A 23,821-nucleotide genomic window follows, 5' to 3' on the forward strand; every position below is an offset into this window, starting at 1 on the left:
ATAAAGTTGGCACATTATTGCGTTATGGGTTTTCGCGGCGACATTATAGCAACGTTTCCACGGGTTCACATAATTACGGCCCCACGCGGTGAGCTTCTATCGAATTCCAATCTGAGAAATCATGGGGATAATGACTATTACAAGGACGATGATAGTCCCTATTCAATCAGGAATTTCAGCCTATGAGAAATCCGAAAAATAATATTGTTAGACTGCGTACTTATTTAAGAAATTCTAAAATTTAGATAAAATCCCGTAGAAATCTTTGACATTTTTGGAAGTTCCTTGAAATACGTTGAAATATTCTGAGAACCCCTGAAATCTTCTGAGATTCCTAGAAAACTCGCCAAACGTTTCAAATCCTTTGAAACCCCTTAACTCGGTAGAAATCTGATGTTGCAATTGGAACCCCTTTAATCTGATGAATTACCTTGAAATACCTTGAAATCTCTGAAATCCATAGAAGTCGGATGCTTGTGTTGTGGTGTTCACTTCGAAAAGAGGTGTACTACTTTGTCATCAACTTTGTCTCTGAAGGTAAGTTAACCACAAATTATGTATAATATTTAATGGAACATCGAAATAACTTATTCACTTCAGAGACCATCAATCTCGTGAGAGGTACGGGTTCGGCTTCTTTTTCCAGGCACATATCAGTTGCGGCACTCTTTGCACTTAATCCTCCCGAAACCTTTGGACCTTTAAAGGACTTGCCTCTGCAGGACGAGCCGGAACGAAATCGCGAATGAGGGACCTGCGTTCCATCCGAAATTCCGAAGAGTCTCCAGGCAAACAAAAAGCATTAGCGTCCATCTTTTCGTATTTTAAAAACAGACTCGACTTTTCGGGACTCTTCAAGTCGACATCACACCACCCCCAGTGCTAAACATTAACGAGTATCGATACTTCATTTTTGATGCGTCACATTTTTGAACGCGACATGAAAATGTTTGAGGGATTACAGCGATCCAGTTGTTTCGTTTTAGGTGAAAAAAGGGTATTAAAGGGGGATCTGATTTATTACAAAAGCTCCCTCTAACAGTAGTTCCTTTTCTTTAGCAGGTCTTCTCGTTTTTTCTTTGTCGTGTTTCACACTTTTTAAAATGTGCTTGAAGATCTGAACGTTCAAATGAACGAAATTTTTTTTACTGATGACTTTCAAAACAAAAAAGTCCTAAAATTTTTGTTTATTTATATTGGAAATAATTTATTATTGGACCAGAATTATAATGCATATTTTGAATTAAAGTTGGAACAATGTTTATGGGAAAAATAGAAATGGGGAAAAAAATGTTGTTCATTTGAACGTTCGGAACTTCAGGTACATCTTTTTTAAGGTGCTTTGAAAAACATGTTGAACACTTCAGTAATTTCTACTGATAAAAATACATGACAAAAAAAATTCAAGAAGATCAAAGATTGAATAATAGAAATCGGGTTTAGCAAAAAAAAGGGGGTGGAAATGAGGGGGAATCGGGTTTGGCCAGACACAGGATGATGTGCGCGCGCGCGTGTGTGTGTGTGTGTAAATCTAAAATACACGGTGAATTGAGTTATTTGATGTTAAAGTCTCTGAGAGGTTTTATAATCGGATTATGTAGTGGCGATTTTATTCATTTCATTAAACATCTTTAAATATGTGTTTGATTTGCAACTACATAGTTGATTTATCATTCTGGTTTAGTTTCTCTATTGAATCGTTAGCGATTTTTTGTAATAGACGATGTAAATCTAAAAAAAAAACAGCAAATAACTTGTTAAGGAAATATTGAAAATTGGTATCATTCAAAAGAACAAGTCAAAGTATACAAAACAGGCAAACAATATCACCGAAATATACTAAATCTGTCTTGGGTCGTACATTAGTATGCATGATTTATTTTTTTCTTTCTGAAGTTTTCGTTACTCCTGCTATGAATTAAAAATAATTTGTAAAATATATTCAAGACGTAGTGTCTTTCGTATGTTTACAGAATAACTCGAGGTGGCCGACAGTGTATTTGAGCCGACGTATCCAGAGATGCGTAAAGAAGACTCTAAAGTCTAAAAAGCCAGGCAATCGTGGGAGGCAGGCGACATCACCAAAAGATCCTTAGCCTCTTGAACCTTTTCGGCGGCTGAAGATCAGAGGGACCGAAGGCAGAACGAGAGCTTTATCTTGGAATCGCGGCTTGAGCGTTGGCGGACAAGACGCTTTCTAAATCACTCTTCTTTCTCATGGATGGGAAAAAGACGACGAAATACGACGACGTCGACAATGTTGCCTTAAGCGACGATCGGTCTATCATGTTCCATTATCGAATTGCTTTATGGCCTCCGGCTAACTGGGTTATAATTGCGTGGCTAACTCGTGTGGTAGCATACGTGACTATATTTATGTTTGCCTGTCGAAAAAACACTTGCATGAATAAAACTACCACCACTAAATCCGGTTATAAAACCTCTCGGCGACTTTAACATCAAATAACTATCAATTCATCGTGTATTTTAGATTTACATACACATTATCTAGAGTCTAGAGTATGGCTAAAACCAATTTCAGGACTTCTCGATATTTTCTAGACGAAACAGTATTCGTTTTTAGATACGAGTTGTTATATTTCAATCTTAAATTATATTTAGATTAAAAGCCATTTTCTATAGAAAATGTAATCGAATCATGTCATACGTGGTTAAACTTTTTTTTTATTATAGACTAATATAGAACATGTTACAAGAGGGTTGCTTAATTTAATCTTCATTTTAAAAACAATTTCATATTCTTTATATACAAAATCACGATTGCTCGTTGTTCATCGCACTCTTATGAGATAGTTAAATTCAACTACTTCAGATTAAGATAGCATAATATTAATACTAAGATCAACATTTGTAACGATGAAAAATGTAAGTGTTCTTAATTTTCAAAAACTCATTTACCTTTTTTAAAGGTACCGTAAACGTAAAAAATATAGAGGCTTGCTACTAGAAATGGTTAAACGTCAGTTCAAAAACCTAGAAGAAGCCACATCGCTTAGCGCCAGTTTACGACGAATAATGGTTTTAAACAGTAAGTGACATTGCACTGATTTAAATTTAGAGACGATAAAGGACCTCATTCCAAGATTTATGATAAGCAATAAAATATGCACTATTTTGCGTTACATACATCGCAACTAACAGTATCTCAGATCCCTTTGCATGACCAATTGACCACCTGGAAACCATGGGTGGAGTTGTCGTCGAGTGAATATAAATATGAATAAAAGAAAAAGCTGAGAATATCGAGGCACACGCGCCTTTAGCCAGGCTATGAAGAACGTCTCATGGCGGTACCATTAGCACGTATTCGCGGCTTGTAAGTCCGGCTTATCTTCGATCGGATCGTTGTCGTGGTCTTATAGTCGTAGATGGTCCATACTCTGTTCAAGGTTCACGCTGGTTCACGCGATACACCTGTTAGCAGAACTCTCCTTGCCAGACTGTCTCTTTTTGTCTTTCTCCCCTCCCCCATCCTTTCTCCTCATTTGTAAGAAGCTTCCTCTGCTCTTCCCCTCTCAACCCTCGTGAGTGTGTCCGAGGACCCGCGCGTCCCGGTTAATAATAAATTATCCGTTCTTCACTTCTCGTTCTTTCTCTTTACTCTTCCTGTGGCGTCTTTCTCTTTCTGTTTTATTTCTTTTCTGCGACTCGCAACTCTTTCTCTCTCTCTCTCTCTCTCTTTCACATCTCTTAGTATCTGTTTATTTATTTATCTTTCATTTATTTCGCGGCCACTTCGCCTGTCGCGTATGGCCCATACTCCATAGCCCAGGCTCATGAATCGACTGCTTTATGTCTTTTGTGTGCCATTCAGTTCGAAAGGAGGAACGTACTGTACCGAAATTCAGGACCAGCCAGCCTGGCGACGCGACAGTCTCGGCCCTGCGTAAAGGATACTCAGACGTTGACCCCCTTTTTATTATGAATGAGACCTCGCACCTTCCACTTGACGATACAGTCAGATAAAACTTGCTTACAAGGAGAAATAGATAAAGAGAGGTAGTTGAGATAAGCTCACATCTCTTTTAGTTGAAAATTCAATTTACTTCTGTTTTTGCTTCTTTTTTGACGTGTAAACATCTCAGATCATGACATGTAGAGTAAAACATATGTCAGAGCGTTAAATGCCTTAGGTCACATAAAAATGAAACGGTCTATTTTTAGACATATAGGTACGGTAAGAGTAGAGAGATGCAAGAGTGTGAACATTATGATTGGGGAGAATGCATGTTTCAGGTAAAACAATGGACCGGGAAACCAAAAAAATCGAGAAATGACTGGGAATTTTTTGAGACTGCGAAATGACCAAGATTTTTGTTTCATTTTCAAAAAATATTTATCTAGTAAAGGAAAGCCCTGTTTTAAAGAATTTCTTTACCCCTGCTTTCAAGAAATTTTCCCCGTCTTCTTAGATAGAAAGTTCATCTTTTATGGTAGAAAAGTCATATCCTAAATCTTTCTTGATTCCAACTGAACGCATGTATAACTCGTTTCTTTTTGAGGGATCGTGGAAAATCTTCAAGAAGACACCAGAAATACAAACATCCAAGACCACACAAAACTTGATAAAATCAACTGCAAAATGTGAAGTTACTTTAACTCGAGAGAACATAAAAAGAGAAATATGTGCACATAACGGCAGCTGCTATTTTTGGATACGTTCAGAAGATATTTTGTTCGGCTTTGTACACATTTGCTGTGTTAAGCACCGTGTAAATTTAATGCATTGAATTACCAGGCCCGGAGTAATTAACGCTTTTCGCATATCTCTCGGTCAGTGGATATACACTCACTCACACAGCACCGGTAGACTTTGCAATTGCGGCTCCTGAATCGGTACAAGTCGTTTTCCTCCTGCACACAAACATCATACGATTTGCACTTTACGCCATTTTGTCATAAGCAAAATTCCAGCACGTGCATACGTCCAGCACAACTTGATGACTGGTGGTCACTTTTTCTCACGAACGTGTGGTCTCTTCTGCCGAAATTTATATCCCTTCTTTTTGACTCAACTCGGTCAGGCCGTTACTTTCTCCCTTCTCCGATCTTATTCCTTGCAACTTTTCATTTTTTGATTCAGGACAACAGTTTTGCAATCCAGTTCAGGGTGGCCACTCAAAGTTTTAAAAAAATTTCAGACTACTTTCCGGTTTTCTCGACAGGAAAAACTGGGGTTTCTATTAAAACAAATTTTTGGTTTTAAAGAAGCTGCAACAAAAAAGAACCTAAACTACTGGACAAAATTTAATAAAGATATTTTGAAAATCCGCGGACCTGTTTTAAATTCCAAAATATATACTTGCAGTTTTACGTTAATATTAAATTACACTGAAAAGTTAGATATGTCCACCATTGAATTTAATTTATTTTTAAAGAAGTTTACTGATATTAAATAGGTTCGCGCTTTTCGGTACATGCGTAGTTGAAAAATTTGGCACCCATCACCAGCCATCTATTCGATATAATCGAACTAAAAAGGAACCCTCAAAAATAATTCAATTGGAGTCTCAGTTGTCAAGGATGCCAACTTTTACTGAAGCTGCAACATTACCAAACCCTAAGTTTTTTCTGTGTACTCAAGCATTGTTAAAAGAAGTTCTGATATATTGTAATGAGGACCTAACTTTATTCTTAATGGATTGGCTGAAGAAAATCAGTCAAGTTCAATAAATCGTGGAGACAGGTTTCGCGTAGGTCGTGATTTGCCAGACTGAATCTTTCATTTCGTTGAATCTTTAATATCTTCGACAGTCCCCAAGTCTTGTACACCACCATGGGTTCTCCGCTCTTCGGATGCGCATACTTGGTCACACATGAACACACATTCATGCATCAACCGAAGATGCTGGATATGTGACTTTACGCTCAATGCTGTCGCTTACATGCCGACCAAAGGAGCCTGTGTGAATCTCACGTATGCGTATTTATATGTACGTTTGAATTATGTCGCGTCGCATTTAAGCCCGTATGTCGCATGATCTCTTCGGCCAGGTGGCGTTTGCGAAAGAATCGCCCGAGGGATCCGTGAGAACCGAGGTGAGAGTGAAATAAAAATGACCAATCACGCGCACATTGTCAAGACTCCTGGAAAGAAATCTGAATTCGCAGAAATTCACTAGATAAAAATCTTGTCTCTCTAAAGCGACTCCTTTCGGTCTTTTAATTGGAATACTCACTAGATTTAATTCAATAAAGTTGTTCCACAAAAATAGATAACAGGTTATGGGCCCAGAAAGAAAAATTGATGAGCTGCCGCCTAATGGTGGATAGTAAATGTAATCATATTCCAACGACATCATTTTCGTTAAATAAACTCGATGTTGCGTAATAAACTAGCTATAAAGTGATAATAGTGTGCCACGGGTCACAGCTGGGAATAAAAAGGCGATTGCTGAAAACGAATGACACTACAGGTCGAAATCGCTTAGTTTCACCCATTTTCAATCATTCGCTTCGCAGAGATAAACGACGTATCGCTCGGTAACTGGGTAGAAAATACAGTTGATCGGCCAACTGGTATTGATCGTCGTCGACATTCTTCATGATCGGCGCGGCATTCTTGATCGCGTTTTCTGTAGCCACGTCGAACGATCTGTCGTCGAGGTAAAAGGGAGAAATTCCGAGTACCTGTACGCGAATTCCGCACGTGCGGGACTTGGCCCTTTATTGCTATTGGGCAAATAGGTTACGTCATTGGTGTACCTGTTTCGTCATCAAGAAAGAGGGCGAGGGAGGAAAGATAACGATGCTGAAACAGTCAGATAGAAAAAAAAGAGGTGAACCATAATAACCAGATGAACGGACCGAGTGGTCTGTTTCTCCGTGTGAGGAACCACACCGCCCACTATCGTGATCCAGTATGGAATGAATCGACCCTTCAGTGGCTCTCATTTTATTTATAATATAGGCTTCAAAATTAATCGTTTTTAATGCTTTATTTCAAGTCGAAATAGATTCTCTTTTTAACCAAGTAGTTGAATTGACAACCCGAAAAGATTTTTATTTAAGATCAAAAACAGGTCTATTCAACCGAAAAGACGAATTTTCAACAAAATAGTAGAATCTTACATCAAACGAGATTAATTCTGAATCAAAAATATAATAGTCAACTTTGCAAGTTAATTCCTTAAACGAGGGGTAAAGAGAGGAATTGAGGAAAGAGTATGAAATCCAAATTTAGATGCTTTACTAATACAAGTCTATCCTTCAATTTGAAAAATGTGGGATACTTTTTAGTTTGAAAGAAGAAAAGAAAGAGTCAAGGCGGTTCTTAATTACGTCTTTTTGATAAGATCATGGTCTCGTTGATGGAATCTTAAGAGGATGCGGGCAACCGATTGCGGAAGTTATACAATGCATACAGTATAGAATAGCGTATCAGAATGATAAGTATTCGTAAAATTCCTAAACCTTCTATTCAATATGAATACTACCAGAGAAAAAAATGAATTTGAATTCTATTCAACAAATGAAGAAATAGTACGACAGTAGAAAGAGGAATACAACAACTACTCGTTAACTCCAGTAGCCAGTAAATGGCGTACCTATGATTGCTGCAGATATACACTTATTTAACGAACCTAACCCAACCCAAGTCATCTTGAGTACCTGTTCGACAAGAGAGAACGATCAACCTAGCGCGACGATCGACTCACAGAAGCTCTATCTATATTTTACACGAGAGTTTAATAATCTCCGCTGTCCTACGCAAAGTGATCAATAATTGCCTGTCGATACTCTGAGTTCGAGTAGCGTGATATTTTAGCGTCACTTCGACCCTGTTATACATTGGAATAATCGATATCTCGAAGCGTAACGTTTAGGAAATCATGAAAGTTATGCAACCGAGGGTGGAGCACTGTAGGTGTCGATCTATGGAAAAGATGTTCGACTAATTTCCTATCAGTGATAAATTGCAGAATGATTAAGCTTTGCTCATTTTTGTTTGTTTCAATATGATCGAGATGGATATGCACGACCTAGAATCATGTCTTGCTTCGTTTGTTGGTGTATTTCTTACGCCTGAGAGTGCAGAGGCAGCTTTGAAATTCCTAGAGAGATATGACAAAGTTCAGACCGAAGAAATAATAGAATATTGACACTGACTAGTATTGCGAATTTTTCCGTAACATTAGCTCTGAACGAGCTAATGGAATTGCAAAGTTACTATCTCTTTCAAAAAATTTGGAATTTTGCAAATTGTCCAAGATAGAATCTTGTCATTTGGACACGTCGATTTATAGATTAAATTTGGAGATTTTTTAAGATTAGCAATATCTCTTGCCAATAAAATCGTATTTTAAATCCAGCTTATGTTTCTAGGAGAAATAATGTTGACTAGGAACCCCTGAAATGATTTTTCCACTCACTAAATAATTTTGTAGACAGTAATCGTATAAATAATTTTCTAATTATAAGTTAGTGTATCATGAGGATGGTAAATGAAGAGGGTGATGATAGGATAGGGTAGAAAAGGGGATGTAGTCGTTCATGTTGTTATTTGTGCCGCGAAGTGTTAAATTCGTGGAGTGGGTGAGTGCACGTGGCTTCGGGGTTGTCTTTTCGACCTTGGCCGTGATTCCACCCTCCGGTGCAGGTCTCTGCTCCACCAGATGCACTTAGAGCGCTGAGTTCGGCCCGTTGTCGGTGGGGACTAGAAAATGCGTTGCCCCCGCAGTTAAAATCAATATCGTCCCGCACATATGTGGGCCAACAGGTACCTGTGCATTAGAAACCCGTCCGGCTCGATTCCAGCTGATACCTATCTCATCAGGACGTGACTGTGTGTTCGGTTTGATGATCCTTTTAGCAGAATACTATTCTTCTGAATCATTCGCCCACTTATTGTTGATCTGAAGATATTCTTCGGGTTTCTTTTTCAAAGAAATTCATTCCATTCTCTAACTGCGTTTCATTTTTTATTGTTCTGTTTATGTATGTTTGAACATTTACGTTATCTTAAAGTATAAAGAAAATGATTTAAATTATTGTTGTTTATATCACGCCCGTGGCACGTTTCTCGATTGATAGTCTGGTTCAAGTACAATGACAACTCGCTTCCAGGTCAGGTCACTATTTTCATTTAATTTATAGTTTGTTGATCACTTGTCGACAAATATCCCTCGATTCTTAATTTTAATATTAGGTTGAATTATTTTTAGTGTGGTATTTCATATTATTACACCAACTATTACGAAGAATTCCGTAATAATAGTTCTAGCGGGTATACTTGTTTCTAAACAAGGTCGTCTAAAATTTCAAAACTTTACTGAATTGTGGTTTGATATCAGTACGTTACTGAGAAATTTGTTAGAAAAAAAAGGAAAAGTGGAAATGACTGGGACATAAAATGTTATAAAATCGCTGAAACTGAATTATTTCAATGCCAAATTGAGCGATCATAAATTCTTGCATCAAATTACAAATTTAACATTTCATAATTATCTAATATAATTAAACATAAAAGAAGATAATTTCAGGATGTTATTTAAGTACAATTAATTCACGACATATGGACATTATGGAAGATTACACATATATAATGAATAGGAAGAAAAAAAATTTTACGATGATAGTAGCAGGTGGAAGGAGTAAAAATACGTCGATGGGAAGGTTTTTACGCAAGCAGGCACTTTCTACCAGTCACTTCCCGAATCGACCAAACTCAGGTAAAATACCATCGGTCCGCTCATTATACTCAGTCACCTGTAGCCAGTAAAGAAACAAGAAACTCATCAACTGGTGTTTCTGTATAGGTGCGGGTGTCACGACGAGCCTCCTACGCGCCTTTTACCAGCTGCTCAAAGGTTCGATTAGAGGTAGAATCATTCAAATGACCTGACCATTTGCTTCTATATATGCGTATTTTATTATTATGTCTACGATTTATGCCCGCTTTACGTATGCAATTTCTCCTCGGGAATCATAAATGTTTTTCTGTAAATTTGGAAAACTTTTTTATTTTATTTGATGGCACTTCGATATTTGTAGAAATATAATTTTAGGAACAGTAACCTCTACTATAGACAGACGTATAAATTAATCGCTATAAATAAAATAGGAGAATGTAAAACGCCGAATCTCAAAAGTACATCGAATTAGATGTAGTTTTTGAGTTTCATCATTTTTGAGACACGAAAAGAAATAAAGGCAGAATAGGGCGGTTGTAAATTTGATTTTTAAAATCCCCTGACTTTTTTCTGACTTCAATTTTTCCTGAACATTAATATTCAAATACCAGGATTTTAATCTTGTAATATTATTAACATAGAATATTTTATAAACTAAATTAAACAATTTTAAATTATGATTAAAAATGTATACTTTATTTACTTCAACCATAAAAGATGAATTTTCAATCCATAAGGATGAATTTTCAACAAAAGAGTTAATTTTTCGACCAAAAAAATGACTCTTGAAACAATAGTTTAATTTTCAATACAATAAATGAATTTTGAACAAAATAGTTAAATTTATAACTAAATTGTTGAATTTTAAAACAAAAAGGATGACTTTTCACAAAAATTATTGGATTCTCCGCTATGTAATAAAATATTTATCTTATTATCCTTTTCCTGAATTCCGGGTTTTCCCTCACTAACGGCCACCCTGCACGATATAAATTTCAATTGTACACAATCTGCTACAACAAATTTCAAACCAATCATTTTTTGTGATTTTTTACAAACACAGTATCTCCAAATTACTAGAAAAATTCGGGTAATGAATCTGAAGTAAGTTCTACATTCGGAACCTTCTACCAGGTTGATATCAACTTTTAATGTTCCTATCCTAATAATTTGTGATTGGCACGCGTGTGACTGTGTAATGACTGAGATTAACATAATCGGTCCTGTCAGATTTTAAAATTGACCGAGGCTATAACCCTCGAAGAGAAGCAGTCTGGTAACATCAAAGTGGATTTCAGCGTTGAGCGTTCCTATTATACATTAATATTCATTACCTTTGCAGGTGTAATAGGCCATATCTTTAAAATCAAGTGACCGCAGCAGCGCGGGCGTATTTATTTCTCACGGTCGTATTCATCCGCGGGCTTTCAAATACCTCTTCTATTCCCTCTGCCACCCACTCGTAAAAATAGTTTGAGATAAAATTCGATTGCTATTGCGGCGGACATAAAGCACAAAATAATCTCCAATATGCAGGGGTTTTATTGCAGCTACCACATTCTCATGCAGCGATGACAAGCCTGACACTTTTCTGAAGAGGTAACTTTGATAGAGGTCTAGAGGAAAAGTCAGTCAAGGCAAAAACGAAATCGAATTAAATGCCAAATGTGATTGAAGCGAATTAATAAATTCCAGTCGTTTTTAATAGGTCTTAAATTAGTATACAACGAGTTTTTGTTAATTTAAAAGTTGAATATTATATTTTTAGTTTGCTTTTTAGTTACAAATTAAGCTAAGCCATTTATGGCTGAAAATTAATTTTTTTTTTAAGTTGAACTACTACATGTTTCAATGAGAATTCATATTTTTACTATGTTAAAAAAACACTTTATTGATTGAAAATTTAAGTACTTTGTTCAAAATTGGTGTGTTTTTTTTACAAATTAATGCCTGTAACTTAAAATTTCTTGGTTAAAAATTGAATCTTTTTAGTTGAGATTTTAACGATGTATTACATTGTTCGTAGAAAACTAAACTTTTTTGGTTGAAAATTCAACTTCTTAGCTGAAAGTTGAATTACTTTGTTAAAAAATCCATTTATTGGTTGAACAGTGAACTATTTCTTTTAAAATTCATTTATTTTTTTTGAAAACAATTTTTTAAATACAAATTTAGCGATTCTATTAATGGTAGGAAATTGATCCTTTTTAGTAGAAAATTGAATAATTTCGTCGAAAACTGGTATATTTTGCTGTAGACTCGTCTTTGGCATCAAAATTCGACTCTTTCATAAACCATTCGCAATTTTTGGCTTAAAAACTCAATTATTTCGTTAAAAATGAACTTTTTGGTTGAAAATTCACAATTTTAAGTTAAGAATCAATTAATTTTAGAGAAAGTTCGTATTTTTGGTTTGAAAATTCAACAACTTCTATATATTTAAAATTCGTTTTGGTTTTTGAAGATTTATAAATTAGTTACAAATTTTATTATTTTATTGGAAATGCAACTACTCTGTTAAGAATTTAATTACTTAGTTAAAAATTTGACTATTCTGTTAAGTCATATTTTTGTTCAGAAATTCAATCGCTTTGTTGAAAACTCATAATTTTGCATAGAAAAATCTTTCTTTTTTTCTAAAACTTCCACGTCCTTCTGGAAAATTTTTCTTTTTAAAAATTTTATTATTATTATTTCTTTTTATTATTATTATTTTTATTATTATTTTTATTTTATTATTTATTTGGGCATTTCGAGCTTTCAAGTATGTTTAAATTATATTTTGTGCTTTATTTCAGGCATTTATCGAAGAAATCAAAGACAAAATTGTAAACGACCCCTTTAGAATGAAAGCTTGGAATGCAAGAGCGACCTCAAGAGTTAAGCTTATTAAAGTATATGCACCGCAACTGTAACAAGAAGCTTATACGACCCTTATTAAAATTTATTTAATTCACTTAACAAAAAAAAGAAAATCGAAAGACATCTTATTGGTGGAGTTGTATGCACGAAGTGCTTCTGGATAATACTTTTGGACTTTTATATCAGACTTAATTGGCAGTGCATTCAAAGGGTAATTCAGTACCGTCACACCCACTTGCTTAATGAAATCATAATTTCTAACCCTTATCTTAAAGAAGATTACATTTTAAGAAATGTTCTCAGACACCCGTAAAAAGCAAAACGCGCTCCGATTAAAGATATTTATTTGTCAGGCATGATCGGATACAGCGACATTCGTTATTACGCTCGTAAACGCTCATCATCGTCGTCGTTCTTAATGTACTGGGTCCTACAAGAAAGGCTTAGAATCGAGAATGAAGATCGATACATGCAGATAAGGCTCAAGGTTCGCGCCTACGTCCTCCTCCCTTATTGGCCAAACACATCGTGTCTCCTGTACACGTACAGTACGTAGATGCAGTTAAGTTACCCTGTATGCGTAAGTAGATGGCGTCGTTTGATTAAGCGCGGTAGCCGCTCATTGCCACGGTGCGTTCATTCGCGCAATTACACCAAATGGATTTCCTAATTGCGGCGCCGTACCACCGAGAAATTGCTCACGTTCGATCATCAGCAGAAGGATCTGTAAAAATCCTAGGGGCGGCTGTAAAGGCGGGGGAGAGGCAAACGTCATTTCCTCTCCTACGATTATTCTAAAAAAAAACGTTCTGGTTAAAAAAAACTAGGATTCTGGTTATTTCAACCATAAAAGAATATTAAATATGTTCTTACTATTAATTCTGATAAAAAGTATCAGAGCGTTTAGTAATCAGGCCATTTAAAATTCCCGGGCTTCTCCCCGGTCACATTTTTTTTCTCGTACCAATTTAAAGATTTATTTTTGTAATTTGTCCCAAACCAACGTATAGCAATTCTCAATCAGAGACTGAAGTGATAAATATTAATCGAAACTACATTCCCGATCACGGGTATGACACCACCTGTTTATCGATGATTGCTTACATTCTCTTAATGACTCAATGTTAAGTATATAAGAGTTAACATTTTTTCTCTTAAATAGGTTGAAAGATATCAGGAATTCTCGATAAAATGAGCCAGGATGAAGTCGAGTTGTCTTTTTTTAGAGGATATTGCAAAACCAGGGAAAATCTCGATGTTTTCTTCAAATTCAAGTAAAATGTAATATAATGAAAAAGTGCAATGTCCTTGTCATAATTTTAAAGTAAATTTCTATAAAATTGTACCAACTGATCAAAATTATGGTAACATTTTTGTTTGTACATTTGTATATTTACAAAAACTTTCACCGCCAAAACACACAATTTAAGTTTAGAAGTTTATTATTAATATAATTTATTGTTATAATTGATAATATTTAGAATATGGTTCTCAAAATTGAATCAATTAAATTTTTGAATATTTGAAAACGAACAATTTAAAACTAAAAGCTTTAAAAAATAAGAAATATTAAGTCCTTAAAACTATATACAATTTGAAATTTGAATCAAAGGCAAATATCTACTATCTAAATCAAATTCTTTGAAAGAAAACAAATAGTCTTACTTGGATGCAACACTACTGATGATCTCAAAGAATGACCACTTTTATAAACTTTTTTTATCCTCCGGTAAATCGCATCCATTTTTTTGTAGGAATCAATAGAACATATTTTACGACTTCAAGTTAAATTATAATATTGTCTTATATAATGTATTAAAAGGTTAAACTGCATAATTCATTTAAATTACTCGGTCGTATTCGCTTCCGTCGGCAAATTAAAAGAATGTAAATGAAAAGAGAGACTGAGGTATCACTCAATACTTCGTCATCAAGCTACAATCTTCACCTTGTCTCCAATTATAAAAAACTTTAAGAAATTCCAAATATCTTTAACACGTAAGTTCTATTTACATTTAATAACAAGTTATTCGAAATAGCGATTCCTACATTTTAACTCTTTTATTAAATATCTACTGAGTATCTTAATTCAGACTTTTACAAAAAAGTGCTGACATCGATGGTAAGTAATTTCATCCTCAAGAGTTAAATTAGTTAATACATCATTCTTATACAAATCGTGTGTAATCGTTTCGATAACTTCTCTTGCATTCGCCTGAACATTTCAGCAGATAAGTGGAAAACTGCATAAAACCAAAGCATTCGGTGTATCAAGTGCTCAAAACCATTCTCGGCGTCAAACCAGCCGCTCGAAAGTAGTTAAATGCAGTGAAAACAGGACTAAGCAATGATTTATAACAACCCGGCCACCCATCCGAGAATTAACCGCGCCCGTCACTGCTTAACATTCGAGATCTCGACTTGCCAATAATCATCATCCAGTTACTGCCGACGGTGCCTCTCTTTTCTAGTATATTCTGGCTCAAAGTTCGGAGTTCATGGATGGGTTATGTCAAAGGGTAGTTACGCGCGCGCGCTGATCGTTCAGCATGTGTCAAGCTCGCGAAGCGTGAAGAGACACGCGTATCTGAAGGTTGATGTGAGTGACTCTGAATAGTGTATAGAGTGTAAAGTGCATATAGGTGAAGTGGAGAACTGAGGGAGCGAGAAATCGTTCTACGTGGCCGCATGCATGTTCGCTCCACTTCCGACGCTTAGCGCCGCGACGCTTCGACGATTACCACGCGTGACATTATACCTCCCTCACTTATGTTCAGAAGAAAATTTTTATACGGTAGCTTTTACTAATTCGATAATTTCGTAATTTATACATTTAATGAAATGTTATCCAACTCTAAGCTTGCGTTTTCAACCAAATACTTTCTACCCTAAGAAAGTTATAATTATTCGATCTTTTTTGCCAATAACTTCATAGAGTTTCATCGATCATTGCGAGAACGAGAAATGATCTAATTTATTCAATCATTAATTAGTATATTTTAACACATTTGTCACTAAATAAGAAGCAGTAGAAATAGACACTAAATGTCAGAAATTATGAATCACTAATAGACCTAGGAACGGGCAGGAATAATGAATCACATATAACAGCTTTCCTTTTTTTGAATTCAAATGAATATTTCAACAGTACTTCAGCTTTAAACGACAATAAAATACAAAGTTTATTTATTTGACTGTTAGGAACTACACTAATTTCTTTTTATAATTTGGCCGAACTATTTTAAGAAACTTTAATAAAAGAATATTTTAATCATATTCATTATAGAGTCCGAAAGTAATTTTACATTTTCCTTCTAATTAAAAATTACTTTTTATGAAATTAGTAAGAAGATCTGTTTACAGTCACTAAAATTTATGCAAAAATATATAGTGCACCTTTCCATTGAATATTATTAATTTTTTTAGCGTCTATATACAATACTGAACACGAGTGGTTATCTATAATCAGTATAATGTCAATATGTTTTTATAAATATGCTTCTTGTGGGTTTTGAATGTCAGCAAGTCTCTAAATTATGTAAATTGGTCGTTTCTATTCTAATTATGATTTGTAATGCAAAGTCAGCTGTGATAACAGAACAATGGCGAATAGATAAGTAAATTTCAATAATGGCCAGGTTCTAATTGATTTAGCAATTTTTTCTCAATTTTATAAATATTTAAAAAATGATGACTTTTTTGCTACAACCACTTTTTTACGGCACTCTATGGCACTTCTTCAGATTTTCAATACTTTTTTCAGGGTGGCCGTTTTAAGCGATAAAAATATTCCCGCTTATTTCCCAGCTTAAACAAAATTTTCGCGGTAATTGAAATTAATATTCGAACCTTTAAAGCTGAACATATTTTCATTTTGAGTAATCAAAATTGGACTGAAATTTAAAGCACTCAAAGTGGAACTTTTTCGAATTATTTAAACGTAACAAAATAGAAGATCTTAACACTTTTCAACGGAACAATTTTTTATTTTATTTATAACTGCTCATTTTAAATAGACAAATTATGCTAAATATTAAAAAATATTTATATTTCTTAATTAACATCTTTAAAACTTGTTCAAAATCGAATATTTTAGATCGAAATAATATTTGAATGGAATTTGAAATTGAATAGAAGCGTTTAATTATGAATATATTAATTAAAAGTTATTTTATATTTGAAAATATTTTATAAAGTGTCAATCGGACATTGAATTGTTTAATCTTGAATAAATTCATAATCGTGTTGTAAAATCTCAATTTTTAATACTAGAACTACAGTTTAAGTTTAAAAACCATAATTTATTTTTATTTACAGTTGATCAACTTAAAACATCTTTAAAAAACATCTTTAAAAAATTATTAAATTGAAAATGTGCGTATAAAAATAAAGACCTAAAATGGACCATTTTTGAATTAAATTTTTTTAGAATTACACATTGTATGTAAACGGAATGATTTCATAATTTAAAGTTAACAATTGAACTCAACATTTAAAAAAAGTTGAAATCAAACTTATTTTGAATTGCACTATGTTATGCGTGATATACAATTTGTGATATTTCAAGTGATTGAATAGACTTTTAATCCAAAGCTTGGTCAAATTCCAGGTCAAAACATAAATTCTCTGCTCCAAAAAATTATCGGTCATTTCCCGATCCAGCGGCCACCTTATGTTTCTTTTATAATAACCTTTTTTACAACTATACAAAGTATAAGAAAATGCTTAAAATTTTAAAGAAAGCTTAAAACAGCAATATTTACGAAATTTAATATAATTCAAATATTAGGAACACTTGCTTTTTGATCGTCGCTCTTCAATTTAATGAAGGTCTAAATATGTTTATTTTTGAACTTGAAATTTAAAAAACACTGAGCTGTACGTTTCAAGACCACTAACTGAAAATCTGATTCCTTTCTATATTCAAGTAACTATACCTTTACAATGCGTGTAAATGTATTTTCACATTAAAAAATATATAATTTTCCGAGTTACTTCTGTATTAAAATAAATAGAATACTTTTTTTTAATTTTCTACAATTTTCAAAAGTCACTGTACTTCATACAAAACGGTAAAAAAATGCAAAACTTCACACTGATATTTTTTTCTGAAGTTGAAAAAATTTCTACGAAAAGAGACACTAAAAATTGTCATTTAAGTTTGTTAAAAAATTAACACGTGACAGCAAGGACAAACACAATCGACAAAGTATTATGCACATTTCACGGCTATCAGCAACTCTCTTCGCACGTGTCAAAACACAAATCGCTCTCGCGGCAAAAGAAAACAAACTCGACCCACACTCATTGTTATCAAATTTATCAGTACTTACCCAGTACTCGCTAAAACCTTCCGAGCACGACTCGCATCCGACTTGCTTGTGATATTGAATTCTTTCCACCTCAGACACACTGAAAACCGTTCTACGCCACTCCCGCGCGAAATCGAGATAACCTCGAAAACGCGATTGTCACGATGCACAACAATAACAAACAGGCACTGAACTCGCGACGAAAATGATTCCTTATCCAAACTTTGTGCGGACCTTCGATCCGACGCACAGCGAAGCGTATTTGTAAATAAAGCGGTAAGGAGACACGCACAAAATCAACAAGTCAAACTTTTGATTTTTTTTTCAAACCTACCCAAGATTCAAAAGCGCTTCTTTGAATTAGCGACTGTCACTTTTTTTTAATTATTCCCGAAAAAATTACGTAAAACTCTCGACGATATCTCAATTTTCGATAAAGTAAGTTTTTTCATCACTTGTTTCAATACCTTAAAATTCTTTCTATTTGGATATCTCCTTTTCTTTTTCAAACATTGTCTTCTTCTAGATATGTTTTTGGTGCTGATACTGAGAAGTTCCTTACATCATAGAACTATGTAACTTGTATCACACACAATCTTTCCAGTAGCGCGGACTCGCGCTGACTGCGAGACGAACGTGCGGCGGGCGTTTGCGAGTTTCACCTTCGGTCGAAGTCGGATCCCTTCGCCCCTCTCCACGTGCACCGGCACAGACTTCGGACGCCCCCCACCCTGCCGCTAAGGAAAATCGCACCCTCGCACGTCGCACATACAGCGGCACTCACTCTCCCCACCTAGTCGGATAGAGTCTCTGTCCACCCCCTCCCTCCTTCGGGACGGTCATCGACAAGACTCGCCCCCCTCACACAGATCCTAGCGGAGGCTCGGCAGAGTTCAGTAGGCGCGAGGTGGGCACATGAACACACCGTGACACTCTAGCATACGTATGTGAAATCGTGGACCACGCCTACTCCCTACACAAATGCATCCTCCGACGAACTCTTTTTCCCTCCAACGATTCCACCCTCCCATGGGCGTATTTAGATGGGGGCTTAGGGTCGAATTACCCCCTTTTTCCCAAACATCCCCTATGGTCTTCGGGAATTTTTCTTTTCAGAAGAATGGCTTGGCGTGACTTAGGGCGGTAACCGAGACAAGAGAAATCGCTGTTTGCTCATCGGTCGTTTTGCTGGACCTGGGGTAATCCGATTTTTGGATAGGAGTGCCTTGAGCAGATGTCCTGAGACGATTATTTGTAAATTTAATTTTTCAAATCTTCATCCATTATATTTATTGTTCTTAACGTATTTTATATAGAATTTGGCATTTTTTAAATGAATCATTTGTTTGATTTTGAGTCCTAATCGGATTAAACAATTTAAAAAATTACCTGACGACCTTCTGACCATCTTTGATAACGTAACTTTTTTTAATGTACACTGTTAAAACAGTCATTATAATGCTAGCAAAGACAATAGTATTATTATTAGTTCCAGAGTGGCGTCAGCTCAAAAGCTGATAAACTCACACTATCTACAGAAAATTCTGTAACTTTGATCCTACGCGCCTTTTACAATGTTTGTCTGATTCAAACCAATTCTTTCTTTCATTAATTCTAACAAATTTTGCTTTGATTTAAACATAATTTATTTGATTCAAACACGATATATGGGAAAAAAGTTTTATATGAATTTAAGAATTGAAATTATATTACCAATCATATAATATGTAAGACAAAATTAAATTACAGAAAACATTATGAGAGAAAATGTTTTATTTAAGATAAAAAAAACATTAAGCATATTGTGATTTTTATTATAAATTACTTCTTTAATAATATTATTTTAATTCTTAAAATCATTCAAAAGCTTTTTTCAGACATCTGATTTCTGCTACAACTATATCTTGATTCACTTATTTTTAGTGAAATTCTACTGATTCTCAGTCAATTTTGGCTGACTCGAATTTAGAAAAGAACGGACTCATTTTTGTCTTAATTTCGGATTTAAAAAATGTACTGAAAAGTCAGTGACTATTCTCTACAATTCCAGTCACTTTTCACTTATATTTCAGTATAAACATTGAGTAAAATTTCAGTGAGACTGATACTGGTACTTCAGTCCCTTTTTTTCTTTCGTAAACTCTTGTTCTTTTTTTCATTTCTCTATATACTATTTCCCATGTTGTATTTTGATGATTTATGATTATTATAACTATTTCACAAAATTAATCAAACATGTTTATAAATTTCGCAATTAAACTTTTTGTATGTTGATCCTGTTTCTCTCCTTCTCTTTTATTTTCTCTCCTTCAACAAAAACAACAGCGATCGTCGATGAAAGTGTTCTCCTTTTTTACTGGTTTCTCCTTGTACTGGAACTGCCCACGCGCCACGCGAGAGGGGTGCGTGCGCGTAAAACCTTCGGAAGACGAGAAGCTGGTTTAGATTTCCAAGGAAATGAAAGAAAAAAATAATTAAAAAATAAACAAAAAAGGTAGTGAGAGAAGGGCAGCCCGACAACAAGAGGAATGACGTTTCGTGGATATCGCGTAGGTATCGAATTTCATGTTCATTCGTAAAAGATAAATCTCCTGCGGTTATCCGTCCCATCCAATATTGCCTATGTGTGAGCTACCGAGTATATATTCTGTATTGGTGATTAGTTAAATAAACTAAAAAATATCATCCACGTTATCTCCCAAGCAGATTACATTGCGACGTGCGCCAATACATTTTCCCTATATTTTAACGACACTCTGTATCTTCCATTACTTGCTACAAGCCCATTCAGTTATTCAGATTGTGCTCTTACATTCCCGTCAGAAGTAGAAAAATATCCAAGATTCATTCCTTGGGTATGGAAAGAGTTTTCATACTAATCAATGTCAGCTCAAAATGGAATTCTCTTTTAGCAGCTGCATTATTTACTACAAGTCTAAAAATATTATCATCATTCGTTTGGATTATTACTTAGATGCTCATAATTTAAAATTTATTTCACACTGGTTGAAATACTTGAAAACATTGAAATAGGTGATTTTATTTTACAGACTTCATACTCTTTTCAATATTTGTCTCTTTACACATTTCGTGAAGAATTCCTCGTTTTCCTCCTGTTTTCAAGAAACTTCCCTTTTTTCTCAAAAATAAAACTTTTTTTCATTGCAAGTTAATTATATTCAATCGAAAAGTCAACTTTTGCATTTAAGTTTCAGAAATCATCTCTTTTGATTAAAAATTTACTAGCTACTGGTTGAAAATGTTATTGTTTTTTTGAAAATTCTTTCTTTTTTATCATAAATTAATTTTTTAACTGAAAGTTTAAGTATTTTATTTTTGTTTAAAAATTGATAGTTCTGAGTTGAAAATGCAATTATTAAATTTTTCATTAGGAATACATCTTTATTTATTGGAAATTCATATTTTCGAGAGGAAAATTCAACTGTTTTCTAAAAAAAAAAAACAACTTTTGATTTGGTCTGATTTAGTTTGTTTTAGTTGAATTCAACTGCTTTTTATATCAAATACAAATGGTTTTCGGTAGAAATATCAATTATCACATTTTTTGTTGACAATTTACATTTTTGGGTAAATTCAAATGTTTTTGATTTAAAATAAACTTTAAAAAAATTATTGCATTTTTCTTTGGGAATTAGTATATTTTTTATATAAACTATTTTTATGAAAATATAGTTCTTTTTGTTAACAATTTAATTATTTGGTTAAAAAGCGATTTTTTTATTCAAGAATTAAAATGCTTCGCTAAACATTCATTTTTCATTTGGATTGAAAATGAATATTTTTTGGTAGAAAAATTCTTGGTTGAAAACTAAACTACCGGGGGGGGGGGGTGCAATTGTACGTGGTTAAAGTTGATAATCTTTTGCTTGAAAATTCAACTGTTTGAATAAAAATTCGTCTTTTTTGTTCAAACATTCAACTATTTTCTAACATTTGCCTGTATGTATTGGAGATTCATCATTTTTTAATTGTAAATTCATTTTTTTTTGTAGAAAAGTACTTAGTTTAAATCTGAAGTGTCTTCTATCAGGAATTCATCTATTCAGCTTAAGGTTTCGACTATTTGGTTAAAAATGCCACCGTTTATGGTCTATATTAATTTTTATTTTAAAAATTTGACCATTTGGTTGGAAATTTGTCTTTGAAGGTGGATAATTCAACTATTTGATCAAATATTCTTTTCTTCTTATTGAAAAAAAAACTATTTGGTTGTAAATGCAACTGATTGGCTTATAATTCATTCTCTTTTTCTTTAAATGCACCTCGTTTGGTAGAAAAGTAATCTTTTATGGTTGAAAATTCAACTACTATTTTGTTAAAAATGCAACATATTTCGACTACAAATCTTTAGTGCTTCATTTAATTTAATATAGTACATGCACTCAAAAAAATTTGTGATTCATTTGACCAGAATTCTGGTTAATTTAACCGGAAATTTGTTTGAGTGTGCACAGTAATTTTATTTAAAAGAATTTATCCCCCAATTTTCGTAAAAAATCACTTTATTTCCCCTGCTTTGAGAGTATTTCGGACTAAGAAGTCTGTTAAATTATTATGCTTGTAAATAAAATCGAAAACAAAATTTTGATTGAAAAAGGGGAGTGGTGTTAAAAGTATGTAAAATCGCGCGACGTAGTTTTTGAAGAAACCCTAAGTAACCAAAAAACTTGAAATGAAAGGGAAAAAGCTGTTTTTATTGCCTATTCTGATATTTATCCTGAAAACAAATACATACTCTTATTTCCATCAAAACCGCTGATGACCAAACTCTTAGACAGTTTCTAGGAAGCCGCTTCAATTGCAGAAAGTGCGTTTACCTGCACAGTGATTCTTTAGTTCTTTGCGTAGGTGACTCGGTAAATATACCTAATAGCATTTAGGCCGAGAGGCGCGACGAACTTATACGTACTCTCAGATTCTAAGGAAAATGGATATCTTTTAAGTCTTCCTCTCGTTCTTCTTAGCAAACATTATTTATTGTGTGGCTAACACTATTGACACGTAGATCTGCCTACGGGCGTACTTTGGACACGTGTCACGTGGTCGAGAGCAACCGCTAAGTGGCAGCCCGACTATAATTGAATTTTAAGAAGCAATACCTGCTTACCCTTTTTACGAAAAAGATGTCTAGAAAAAAAGAAAAATACTTCAACAATATCTCGTGCAGAATTTTTAACGAGGTTCAGGTCGGTTCCCGATTAGTCAAAATCTGGCGATTGGTTCGTCAAGGCAGGTATACACAGAAAAATTGATGGTCAAAGTTGGAGAGTCAAAATTTAGAGTCTCTCATTTTTTGGCCAGTCTAAATGTTATAAGAAGATGAAGCTCACTATCATGATAAACAAGATATCCTTTCAGGATGGTCAGTACGATCATCTTGTTTTCACTCATTTCGACCATCCACGGAGGAGCAGATCACCCTTCTCGGAGGGTTAATATTTACGCGCCAATCAAAATCTAGAAAGTTAAAACACGAGGTTAAAATTGATCATCCTAGAGAGTGGACTTGGTCTCGGTCTTTTAATTTTCTCGTGCGTGATTGGCGCGTAAATATTAACCCTCCGAGAAGGGTGATCTGCTCCTCCGTGGATGGTCGAAATGAGTGAAAACAAGATGATCGTACTGACCATCCTGGAAGGATATCTTGTTTATCATGATAGTGAGCTTCATCTTCTTATAACATTTAGACTGGCCAAAAAATGAGAGACTCTAAATTTTGACTCTCCAACTTTGACCATCAATTTTTCTGTGTATACCTGCCTTGACGAACCAATCGCCAGATTTTGACTAATCGGGAACCGACCTGAACCTCGTTAAAAATTCTGCACGAGATATTGTTAAAGTATTTGAAATGTTTTGAACTCTAGAAAGTTAAATACGAGGTTAAAATTGATCATCCTAGAGAGTGGACTTGGTCTCGGTCTTTTAATTTTCTCGTGCGTGATTGGCTCGTAAATATTAACCCTCCGAGAA

General features: G+C 34.4%; 1 protein-coding gene across 1 annotated transcript in view; it reads right to left on the reverse strand.

The window, feature by feature from the left end:
- LOC117176531 (chorion transcription factor Cf2) overlaps positions 1–23,821 on the reverse strand; it is a 62,074-nt gene that overhangs the window by 23,123 nt on the left and 15,130 nt on the right. The window contains exon 2 of the mRNA XM_033366785.1: positions 17,849–17,986. Within this exon, the coding sequence (XP_033222676.1) occupies positions 17,849–17,986 (138 nt within the window). The remainder of the gene's footprint in view (positions 1–17,848; positions 17,987–23,821) is intronic.

This window comes from Belonocnema kinseyi, chromosome 7 (assembly GCF_010883055.1).
Source record: "Belonocnema kinseyi isolate 2016_QV_RU_SX_M_011 chromosome 7, B_treatae_v1, whole genome shotgun sequence".
Classification (NCBI taxonomy): Eukaryota; Metazoa; Arthropoda; class Insecta; order Hymenoptera; family Cynipidae; genus Belonocnema; species Belonocnema kinseyi.